The 12,099-nt window shown below is 43.6% G+C and overlaps 1 protein-coding gene across 1 annotated transcript in view; it reads right to left on the bottom strand.

Moving 5' to 3' along the window:
* Positions 1-439: 439 nt before the first annotated feature.
* LOC125233980 (zinc finger protein 700-like) overlaps positions 440-12,099 on the bottom strand; it is a 31,499-nt gene continuing 19,839 nt past the window's right edge. Inside the window, exons 11-13 of the mRNA XM_048140160.1 lie at positions 6,524-6,643; positions 3,271-3,468; positions 440-1,584 (exon numbers count right to left, since the gene is read on the bottom strand). Of these exons, the coding sequence (XP_047996117.1) occupies positions 1,417-1,584; positions 3,271-3,468; positions 6,524-6,643 (486 nt within the window). The 3' untranslated portion in view covers positions 440-1,416. The remainder of the gene's footprint in view (positions 1,585-3,270; positions 3,469-6,523; positions 6,644-12,099) is intronic.

Genomic DNA, 12,099 nt, shown 5'->3' with positions numbered 1-12,099 from the left:
AAAGTCATGCAGTTAAATATAATAAATTATGCCTAAATCATTTAAGAGTATTTTATATAAAAGAAACTTATTTAAAAACCAAAAAGCCGCGAAGGAGATGGCGGCACGATCTTGACGTCTTTCGAAAAGATTGGCCAAACATTGCCTTGGACCGAGACGCGTGGAAGAAAGAGAGGGAGGCCTTTGCCCAGCAGTGGGGCACAACCGGCTCACAAATAAATAATAACTTAAAATCGAAATAAGATATCATATATACCTACTGCTTGCCCTTAGAGTTGGTCAAAGACGCCTAGTCTTACAAAGATGACATATAGAAGAGAAATTTCGACGGCTTCCGCTGTGGCGAGGTGGCCTAGGGGTTCATGGCGTTTGGCCCGGATTGCTAAAAGACGCCGGTTCGAATCCGGCCTTCACCACTGGTGGTGCTCGTCATTTTTTCTTTAATATATGACATCTTATTTCGATTTTTAATTTATATATAGTAGTGTAACTACATAAAAAACTCAAATCAAAATATTTGTTAAAATAATTTGATTTGTTCCCATAGTTGCGTAAATAATAACTTATTAAACCATGATTTTGCTCTCACACGAGGTACATATTGCACAAATAGTATTATTACAAATCACATAAGATAAAATTCAGAGATCATTCAGATTTCAAAATGGTCCCAACATCTATAATGCCACAAGGTTTATATATCCTCTAAAATTAAACTTGATTTTCAAGCAGACCGATTTTTCATTAGTATGTACGTACATACTAGATTTTTGAATAGTTTTGTTCGCGATTTTGTCCACATTTTCGCAGGGCAACGCCTTTCGTCGTAAATGTTTCGTTTCTAATGGGTCGGCAACGCGCATGTAACACCCCTTGAGTTGCAGGCGTCCATAGGTTACGGTGACCTCTTTCCATCAGGCGGGCCGTATACCTGTTTGCCACCGAAGTGGTATAAAAAAACCATACGGTTTTCCTTGGGTTTGATTTTGACGTCAGCACAAGTGCGTCAAGTAGCGAATGGCTTTCCTCGCACGACTGACGTAGGTACTGACGTTCAAATACAAGGTTCACACGTCGAATTTCAGACTGTTGGTCAACTCCAGCATTCTTCACACTAGTATGGGTTTCACGTTAGCACAGGCGCGTCGAGCAGCGGGCGGAGTTTCCTCGCGCGACTGACGTAGGGCGCTGGTTGTCGTAGATGCACGGTACGGACGTGAAGTTTGCGACTGTTGGACTCTCCGCCTTGCGGCATACTTCACACTAGTGGCACTGTTGGACTGTCCGAACGCCTTGTCGCAAACTTCACACTAGTGATACTGTTGGTCTGTCCGAACGCCTTGCCGCAAACTTCACACTAATGACACTGTTGGACTGTCCGAACGCCTTGCGGCATTCTTCACACTAGAATGGGTTTCACGTGAGCACAGGCGCGTCGAGCAGCGGGCGGCGTTTCCTCGCGCGGCTGACGTAGGGCGCTGGTTGCCGTAGATGGACGGTACGGACGTGAAGTTTGCGACTGTTGGATTGTCCGAACGCCTTGCCGCAAACTTCACACTCATATGGCTTGACACCGGTGTGACTCTGAAATTAAAGCGTTGCTTGAGAAAATAGGGAACTTGACTGTAATAGTTAAAATAAAATATTTTATACCGTGCACGGCCGAGCAAAACGCGCGCACAAAGAACAACGGTAGAGTTCCCGATATGGAACTTTTTACAAATTGCTGTTAAAATTATGTATAAAAATAAATAAGACAAATGTCTGTCGAGTGCTCCTTTACACTTGAAAGCCTTAAAACCTCAGAGGAAAAAATTCTATAGAGAGGACAAGCCGCGCGCGGCCTGGTCGCAGATGTAGGCCCATTGGGCCTACACCGCCGCCAGTTCGCCGTCCGCTGTCATCGAGTGTACACGCGCGCTGTTCACCGACGAAAAACGAGTTTTATCCAAAATGCCGAAGTGTGCAATAATAACTTGCAAACATCGCAGTGACCTGAATAATTTCCAAGCCGATAGGATAACATTTCATAGGTAAATACTATTTATTTCCTTTTATTTCACATAAAACACGAATTCAACGTAATACTCCGAGTTGTACCATGTAACCTTACGTTTGCTTGTGCTTTAAAACGTTCATTATACATTGCGGCTACACAAGGAACATATTGTAAACAGTGTAGTGTTTTGCGCCGCAATGAACGGTGTACAAAACGATTCACTCAGTGAGACATTTTTCTCGGAAACGAGGCGAGGCGTTCCCGCTATTTATCGTTGTGTGCGTGCGCGATCGCGCTCGCTTATCGTTCGCATGTACACAACCATTGAAATGATGCGCGTGTATTGCGCAATAGGAGCGTCCAGCTACAAGTGTGTGTGGATTAGGTGTGTGCGTGCATTATCTTTACAATTACTGGTGCTTTGTGTGGGTTGCGCAGACCTTGCGACAGGCGTATTCTATACAAATCGCCCGGCATGACCTATCTCCCGAAATCTGTGCTTAAAACACACAGAACAAGAACAATGTGATTTTTCATGCATCTGTCGATTGTTCCAAATATAGAACGCTTTTTACAAATTACTATCTAAATTATAAATATCAAATATAAGACATACCCTAAAATGTCTGTAGAGGGCTCCTTGAAACTTAAAAGCCTTAAAACGAACCGAGCAAGAGTAGGGCCGAGCGTCAAAATGTGTTTTTTTTTCATGCATCTGTAGGTTGTTCCAGATATGGAACGCTTTTTACACAGTGTCTTAACTCTCTGTGTAAATTATGTATAAATAAAATATATAAGACATACCCTAAAATGCCTATCCAGTGCCTCTTTACACTTGAAAGCCTTAAAACAGACGGAACAAGGGTAGGCAAGCATTTTAGTGAGTTTTTTCATGCAACTGTAGATTATTCCTGATATACAACGATTTTTACAAAATGCCTGTCTTATATTAGACACGGGTACATACCCTAAAGTGCCTATCCAGTGCTCCTTTACACTTGAAAGCCTTAAAACACATGGAACAAGGGTAAGGCCGAGCGGTAGATGTTTTTTCGTGCATCTGCAGATTGTTCCAGATATGGAACGCACATGCATAAGAAATAATAAAGATATACATACCCTAAAATGCCTATCCAGAGCTCCGTTACACTTGAAAGCCTTAAAACACATGGAACAAGGGTAAGGCCGAGCGGTAGATGTTTTTTCGTGCATCTGCAGATTGTTCCAGATATGGAACGCACATGCATAAGAAATAATAAAGATATATGTACCCTAAAATGCCTATCCAGAGCTCCTTTACACTTGAAAGCCTTGAAACACACGGAACAAGGGTAAGGCCGAGCGTCCGAATGTGTTTTTTCATGCATCTGTAGGTTGGTCCGGTTGTGGAACGCTTTGGGGCAGACGGCGCATTTGTAGGCGCGCTCTTCGAAGTGCGTGCGCTTGTGGTAGACGAGAAAGGCATTACCCTGTTAAAAAATAATGCAAGTTAATTAATATGATCTGGGGCCCGTTTCTCGAAAGGTACAAGCAAGGACGATTATAAAGGACCAGCAGAGTCCATACTAAACACCGTACCCCGTTGGCAGCCGTAAATCTATGTCGCTAGATGTCACTAAGAGTGTCATTTGAATAAAAATGTCGTTTTTTTTTAAAGTACGCACGCGGTAGTTCAACGGCATTACAAGTGATACAGTGAAAAGTACATAGATGACGCTAGGGGCCCGTGTCATGTTTCGGTCCCTGTTTACAACGCAAGCCATCGTTCTTATTTTGAATTATGACAATCATGCAAAAGAGTACCATACTGTCAAATTTTCTATCTCTTTCATTTCAGCGTGACGTCAATGATTAGTAATATTACTTTCAATATATTTAAAATGTAGATTTTAATGAGGCCATTTCGAACGGTGTTTATGATAGATATCATGTTGACAATCAATCTCCTGACCGTCTCGCTCACACCAATCCTATCCTATATTTAAACAAGTGCGACCGAAACAGTCGAGTATTATTGAAGATTTTTGAATGTCTAAAATCTAATTGGTAGTTGTCGAAAACCCGCTTTTTCCATAAAGTGTTGGCGCGACGTCAAGTGGGTGATAGGCGTACGAGCAAGTACGCGTTGGATGGTCGACTACTATGCGCGGCGGTTTTTACGCGTACTTAGACCGTTTTCACATTTTTATTTATCGTACGTCTATCGCCCACTTCAGACTGCGTTTCGATCGGCGTTTAGCGTCAATGATTATCAGCTCGGCTTCATGGCTTTACGAACCTTAAGCTCGGACCATCGAATATGAAACTTATAAACTTCTTTGTACACAAGGATATAAAGAAGTTTATAACCAGGTGCTCCATGACACCATTGCACCAATCTGTCGCCAGCACCGCTACACTTCAACGGCCAAGTCACGTCAAGTATAAATGGGAAAGTGTGTGTGTCTGTTTGTTTGTCCATCTTTCACGGCAAAACGGAGCGACGTATTGACGTAATTTTTTAAGTGGAGATAGTTGAAGGGATGGAAAGTGACATAGGCTACTTTTTGTCTCTTTTTATATCCCCCCACTTCCTTATAATGGAGGATGGAAGTTTGTGGAGAGATTTTCGAATTTAACGCGATCGAAGCCGCGGGCAAAGGCTAGTTAACTATAATAATAAAGAAATCGCAGTAAGAAACTTTATGTAGATTTCATTACTTTTTAGAGATAAACAAGCAGCTCCATCGAGACGGCTATTTTTTACAGAATGTTTTTGGTGGGATATACATAGGCATAGGTATATAACACTAACAAGGTATCTATTGTCTTAGTCCGTTTTCACATTATCCGATCCGATATCGGATGTCGGAAGGATTTCATTGGAAAAAATCCAAGATAGCGCCTGTAATGTATGGGGTATCAGTCCTACATCCGATATCGGATCGGATAATGTGAAAACGCATTAAATTTAGTCTCATTAATTATTAATTATGTCAGAGTTTAGGTTTATAGGAGTACCAAACGAGTAGTATACGAGTAGAAAATATATTACTAAAACAATACAAACTATCATTAATTTATTATAAAAACGTAATCCAAAGTGCCACACCTAGTCGGCCAGTGCATGGCCTACGCTGCCGATGGTCAGGGTGCTCGGAGTGACATACAAGAAACGCTGAACTATCCGCGTTGTGTCCAAGACGAAGCCTGACCGACGAAGCTAGCAAGTCTCTCTACATGTTAGCTGAAATACTGTCAAACCGTTCACTGTGATTACTCAGATTATTCAAATAAATATTTCATTTTCATTTTCATTTTCATTTTCATATTATAAGCAAAATGATCTTCGAATGAAGTGAACTTTCTGGACAATTGAGATGCATGGGCGCAGTCGAAACCAGCTCGCCCCTTCAGCCGTGTCCCGTTGAAAATCGGAAAGATTCTTTTCCTTAGCACATTTAATGTTTACAAATTGGATTCGCCTTCTGTCACCTAAACTGGTAAATTTATGTATGAGGTCATTGGTCATACAATTATTAATTTATACCGTTATTAATTCTGTATCTCTACTCGCATTGCTACTGCGATTCTAAAATATTTAATATCCATATTATGAATATTCAATAAATCATACAATGACATTTGTGATGTGACATGGATGTCAGATGTAACATCTGTTGGCACAATGATTGCGTTTTGTTGAACGTATTTGAGCTCAACATATAGGTTTATTATCACTAAGTATATTATATTAATGAACAACGAAACGGATGTGACATTTTCCTAGTCCACCAACGTCATCTAGTCATTTTATTTGGCAATAATTAGATAACATGCGAACAAACTTAGCCAGCGAAGCGATCACAACTACGTCGAGGCCGACCAAAAAATATAATTTGTAAAAATTGTGTTTTGAGCCAATATTTTGATATTAAAATAAAGTTTTTTGATAGTTATTCATAGTATAATATAAAAACAAGTAAAAATATGTGTGAAAATATGTTATTTTCCACTCCCGGGTTACGAAACAACGCCATCTAGTTTTAAAGCAAAAACTAAGCTTTTTTCAGGGGTACGCTTTTTTGTATGGGCTATATCAGTCTAGTATTAAATGGTCCTTGGTACAAGGTAGGTAGGCCTTGTATTACAAGCGTGTTTCCATGACAACCCATACGATTTGACAGTTCGCGCACTTGTAATACAAGGCTTGTACCTTTCGAGAAACGGGCCCCTGGTGAAAAATATCGTCACTACTTTTAAAAAATCTCGTATCTCACGCTGTTCCTCAAAGTTAAAACGCAGTAAGTCTATATGAATTCCATACATACTTACTATTATTTTATTTTCATTGACAGACGAAGATACAAGTTTTTTTAAAAGTAGTGACGATATCTGACTGATATTTACATCTTATTGTAAAGAGTTACCCCCTGATTCAATGTTATCAAGCCGATAAAGTTCGTTTGTCTCTTTCTATCACACTAATACATCGGAAAGGGACAAACGAACTTTATCGGCTTCTGACTATAACTACGTACTTACCCTAAAGCTTTTGCCGCAAATATCGCAGATGTAATTCTTCTGTATGGGGTACGGCTTGTCAGGGTGCGCGCGACGGAAGTGCGTCCAGTACTCCCGTGCGTTGGGGATTTCTTCTGAACACTGTGAGAAATTATAAATATATGTATTAGATAGGTAATGTAATTATCGTAGCATTATCCAGTAATTACTGATTTACACAAGGACTTGGCCACAAGTGGGCACAACCAATCAATCGTCCTATTTTGAAATAATCTCGTATCTCACACTGCTCCTCAAAGTTAAAACGCAGTAAGTCTATACGCATTCCATACATACTTATTACATTTTTCTTTTCATTGACAGAATAAGGTACAAGTTTTTTCCTTTTCGTCCTTGGAACTCTGGTCCTAAGAAGCCACGGTTCTGGAGATAGGTACGACTTTTTTCCTTATTCATAAAAAAACTCTCAATTAAAATTAGGCTACATTTAAATTCCGTTTATTTGTAATAAAAAAGGCCCATGTGTTCGTTTTATGATGTAATTTGTAAGACTTATCACACAAATTATGCATTTAACCATAAATTAAATATAACAAGATCATACCATCCCATACATATTAATGCGACCGCCTACGAACGCGCTTACACTCCACCACACATAGATGGCGCCACAAAAAATGCCTTGTTGCCACCGATTATTTGTAGATTGGCATTAAGTGTCAATTCCGAGCCGTAAATCTATGTCAAAAGTGACACAACGCCATCTACAAGTATAATCGAAAGCTACAAGACATTTTTTTTGTGGCGCCATCTATGTGTGGTGGAGTGTAAGCGCGTTCGTAGGCGGTCGCATTTAATGTATGGGATGGTATGATCTTGTTATATTTAATTTATGATTTAACACACTCCAAAAAAAGTCCAAAGTCTTGGGCTTCGAATATCACATTCATTTTGGACGATCTAGGAAGGAAAATAACAAACCGTATCTCCAGAACAGAATCGTCACTCACATGTTCGCAGGGTGCGGGCCAGGCTTGTTCTCTATTCTTCCCATAGTTCTTAGTGTGGCGTCTTGCGTGCGCGGCGCGATGGTGGAGACGGAGTTCTACGCCCGTCGCGAACACGCTGCCCGTTGCCATGGCAACGAGTGGAGACAACACAACGCATGCAGCTGCTTGTGACAGAGACAGCAAGGCCCTCTCACTCTATCAGAGGTACTTACGTGTTCGCAAGGAGCCGGCCAGGCTTGTTCTCTATTCTGTCTTGCGTGCGCGGCGCGATGGAGGAGATGGAGCTCTTTAGGGATGTTACGAATATTTGCATTCGCATTCGCATATGCGAATGATTCGCATTCTTTTAAACATTTGCATTGACATTCGCATTCGCTTCAAACGATGCGAATGTTTTGCGAATGCGAATGTGTGCAAGTCGCAGCTTGTTCCTCGCCCGCGCCGGCCGCTCCAATTGCTACTTGTCGACTGTCGACTCGCGCATGCGCAGATAGGTCAAATTCGTACGGCGTGAAGTTCGTACTCGGCATTTTGACCAATAGTAAGCGTTTTAAATTTTTTACCTAGCGGGTTGTTGGTGATTGCTTGGTTTTTGTTTTGGTTTTTTATGAAATTCAGCGATATTCGCATTCGCATTCGCATTCGCACATTCGCATTCTGAATATTCGCATTCGCATTCGCGAATGTGACACATGCGACATTCGTGACATCCCTAGAGCTCTTCGCCAATACACTGCCCGTTGCCATGGCAACCAGTGGAGACAACGCATGCATGCAGCTAGTGACAGAGACAGCACTAATATCTCTCCCTGTCGCTCTGTTAGTAGTAGTCACTCACATGTTCGCAGGGTGCGGGCCAGGCTTGTTCTCTATTCTTCCCATAGTTCTTAGGGCGGCGTCTTGCGTGCGCGGTGCGATGGTGGAGACAGAGTTCTTCACCCATCGCGAATACGCTGCCCGTTGCCATGGCAACGAGTGGAGACAACACAACGCAATCAGCAGCTTGTGGCAGAGACAGCACTAATATCTCTCCCTGTCGCTCTGTTAGTAGTAGTCACTCACATGTTCGCAGGGTGCGGGCCAGGCTTGTTCTCTATTCTTCCCATAGTTCTTAGGGTGGCGTCTTGCGTGCGCGGCGCGATGGTGGAGACAGAGTTCTTCACCCGTCGCGGACACGCTGCCCGTTGCCATGGCAACGAGTGGAGACAACACAACGCATGCAGTTGCTTGTGACAGAGACAGCAAGGCCCTCTCACTCTATCATAGGTACTTACATGTTCGCAGGGTGCGGGCCAGGCTTGTTCTCTCTTCTTCCCATAGTTCTTAGGGCGGCGTCTTGCGTGCGCGGCGCGATGGAGGAGATGGAGCTCTTCGCCAATACACTGCCCGTTGCCATGGCAACCAGTGGAGACAACGCATGCATGCAGCTAGTGACAGAGACAGCACTAATATCTCTCCCTGTCGCTCTGTTAGTAGTAGTCACTCACATGTTCGCAGGGTGCGGGCCAGGCTTGTTCTCTATTCTTCCCATAGTTCTTAGGGCGGCGTCTTGCGTGCGCGGTGCGATGGTGGAGACAGAGTTCTTCACCCGTCGCGAACACGCTGCCCGTTGCCATGGCAACGAGTGGAGACAACACAACGCATGCAGCTGCTTGTGACAGAGACAGCAAAGCCCTCTCACTCTATCAGAGGTACTTACATGTTCGCAAGGAGCAGGCCAGGCTTGTTCTCTCTTCTTCGCATGGTTCTTAGGGCGACGTCTTACATGCGCGGCGCGATGGTGGAGACGGAGTTATTCGCCCGTCGCGAACACGCTGCCCGTTGCCATGGCAACGAGTGGAGACAACACAACGCATGCAGTTGCTTGTGACAGAGACAGCAAGGCCCTCTCACTCTATCATAGGTACTTACATGTTCGCAAGGAGCCGGCCAGGCTTGTTCTCTCTTCTTCCCATAGTTCTTAGGGCGGCGTCTTGCGTGCGCGGCGCGATGGAGGAGATGGAGCTCTTCGCCAATACACTGCCCGTTGCCATGGCAACCAGTGGAGACAACGCATGCAAGCAGCTTGTGACAGAGACAGCACTAATATCTCTCCCTGTCGCTCTGTTAGTAGTACTCACATGTTCGCAGGGTGCGGGCCAGGCCTGTTCTCTCTTCTTCCCATAGTTCTAAGGGAGGCGTCTTGCGTGCGCGGCGCGATGGTGGAGACGGAGTTCTTCACCCGTCGCGGACACGCTGCCCGTTGCCATGGCAACCAGTGGAGACAACGCATGCATTAGGGTGGAGCGAAAAAACACTTTTCTGGAATTAGCAAACCTAATAGTTATCAATCAATGCCCCTCAGTCTATGAAGCCTTTGTGCAAATTTTCAGCTTTTTAAATCAACATTTTCTGCCTCCGCATTAGGTTTGAAATTTTGAAAATCTCATACAAACCTGAAAAGTCAACTTTTAGAAAAAAAATGTTTTTCTGCAGTATTATGTTCAGTTAGCGATCGAGCGCGCAAGCGGCCGGTTATGTGTTATTGTTAACCTGCTTGTTAAACTGCATAATTTATCTGCGCTATTGAAATCTGAACCCTATTAACGAGTTGTTACGGTCGTGTTTTCAATATGTCATCGTGTAATAAATGTGGTGACAATTTTATTGGTGATGGTGAAGTGCCGTGCTCCTTTTGCGGAGGTCACTATCACTATAGGTGTTCTGGACTGCAGGAAAACACTTACAAGAAGATGACAGCGGAAAAAAAATCGAATTGGAAGTGTATCCCTTGCCGGCAGTCGGAAAACAATGAGTCACTATCTGAACTCTTGAAGGAATTCAAAGGTTTTAAGGTGCAATTGCAAAACATGCAGAGTGGTCTTGACCAAGCAAATGCGGGAATTGCTAATCTCGAGGGGAAGTTCGCCTTAATCGAGGATCGCCTCGAGAATTTCGATGTTCGGCTTACCCTCACGGAGGATAAAGTTGACCGACTCCCAGGGATTGAGGAAAATCTCAAGCAGCTTCAGACTGAGTTTGCTACATTGAAAGCCAATGAAAACGATAGAGATCAGTTTTGCCGGCTCAACAATGTCGAAATTAGTGGTGTTCCCCAAAAAGACAGCGAAAATTTAATGTCAATCCTAAATGCTATATGTGTTAAGGTTGGTTTTGGCCTGCTCGATACTGATGTCGATTCTATACATCGCGTACGTCGATTCCCGGTTTCTGTGAGTAACGGTAACCGCGCGGACCCCAGGCCCCCGGCGATCGTCGTGCGTTTCTGCCAGCGTCGCCGCAAGGACGAGCTGGTGACGGCGGCGCGCGCGCGCCGCGGCCTGACCAGCGCGGATGCCGGTCTCCCGGGCCCGGCGGTGCCTATCTACGTGAACGAGCATCTCACGGCTGTAAACAAGGTGCTACTTAGGCGGGCTCGTGACAGGAAAGCCGAGTTGAATTTCAATTACCTTTGGGTTAAGCAGTGCAAAATATACATGCGAAAGAGTGACAGTTCTAAGGTGTATGTCATAACGAACGAAGCCGACCTTAAGAAATTAAAATGACTGTTTAATTTTATCAAGTGGTTTAACTTAACTTTTAGGTATTTAAAGAGGATGTCGATAAGCACTTTTCATAAAATTAATTACGCAACTAGTGTACTAAACAATTATATTCAATATAAACCCTATGGTTACGAAACTAGTTTTCCAATTTACGGGATCTCATCTATAGTTTTATTGTTACTGACTCGCCTGAATAAAAGTTACAACATATTTTTTCTTAATTATTATAAATTCTTAATTCAACTAAAATAGAACATAATATCTCAATCTATTATCAGAACGTAAGGGGATTGCGGACCAAGTCTCACTCATTTTTATCGAGTGTCATTAATTCGAACTATGACCTCATTTGTTTATCTGAAACATGGCTGAACCCTGACTTTTATAGTAGTGAGTATTTTGATAGCAGGTATGAAGTGTATAGACGTGATAGAACAGGGCGTACAGCGCAGCGCGGCGGGGGCGTGCTGGTGGCAGCGCGGCGCGGGCTGAGTGTGTCGCGCCGGGACGAGTGGTGTGCGTCGCCGCGGCACGAGGAGCTGTGGCTCACCGTGGAGCCGCGGGCCTGCGCCGGCGCCGCGCCCCGCTCTCCGCGAGCCTCGCCCCGCCATCGCCAACCGGCCGGCCGGCCGCCACTGTTGCACATCGCTTGTGTTTATTTCCCGCATAATGATAATCACATCAATTCTCTGCGTTGTTTTTTTGATAATGCCGCTAATTTAATTAACACTTATCCGGATGACATTTTCGTTCTTGTAGGTGATTTTAACGTTTCATATGCCTCTTGGTCCTTGTGCGCCGATTCACATCGCCTCAATATTGAAACGTGTGAAGATCCAACTGCCACAGTTCTCTCCGATTTTATAGCTCTGACTTGTGTAGGTCAATTTAACACTTGTTTTAATATAAATGGACGTGTATTGGACCTGGTGATGGCCAATGTTGGTTGCACTGTCGGCGCCTGCTTGTCACCACTTACGCCGGAGGACCCTCAACACAAAGCATTAAATATTTCACTGGCCCTAAACTTGACTAGTTTTTT

Source organism: Leguminivora glycinivorella, chromosome 15, assembly GCF_023078275.1.
Source record: "Leguminivora glycinivorella isolate SPB_JAAS2020 chromosome 15, LegGlyc_1.1, whole genome shotgun sequence".
Classification (NCBI taxonomy): Eukaryota; Metazoa; Arthropoda; class Insecta; order Lepidoptera; family Tortricidae; genus Leguminivora; species Leguminivora glycinivorella.
Note: the sequence above shows the minus strand (reverse complement) of the source record. Positions and strands in the feature narration are given on the sequence as shown.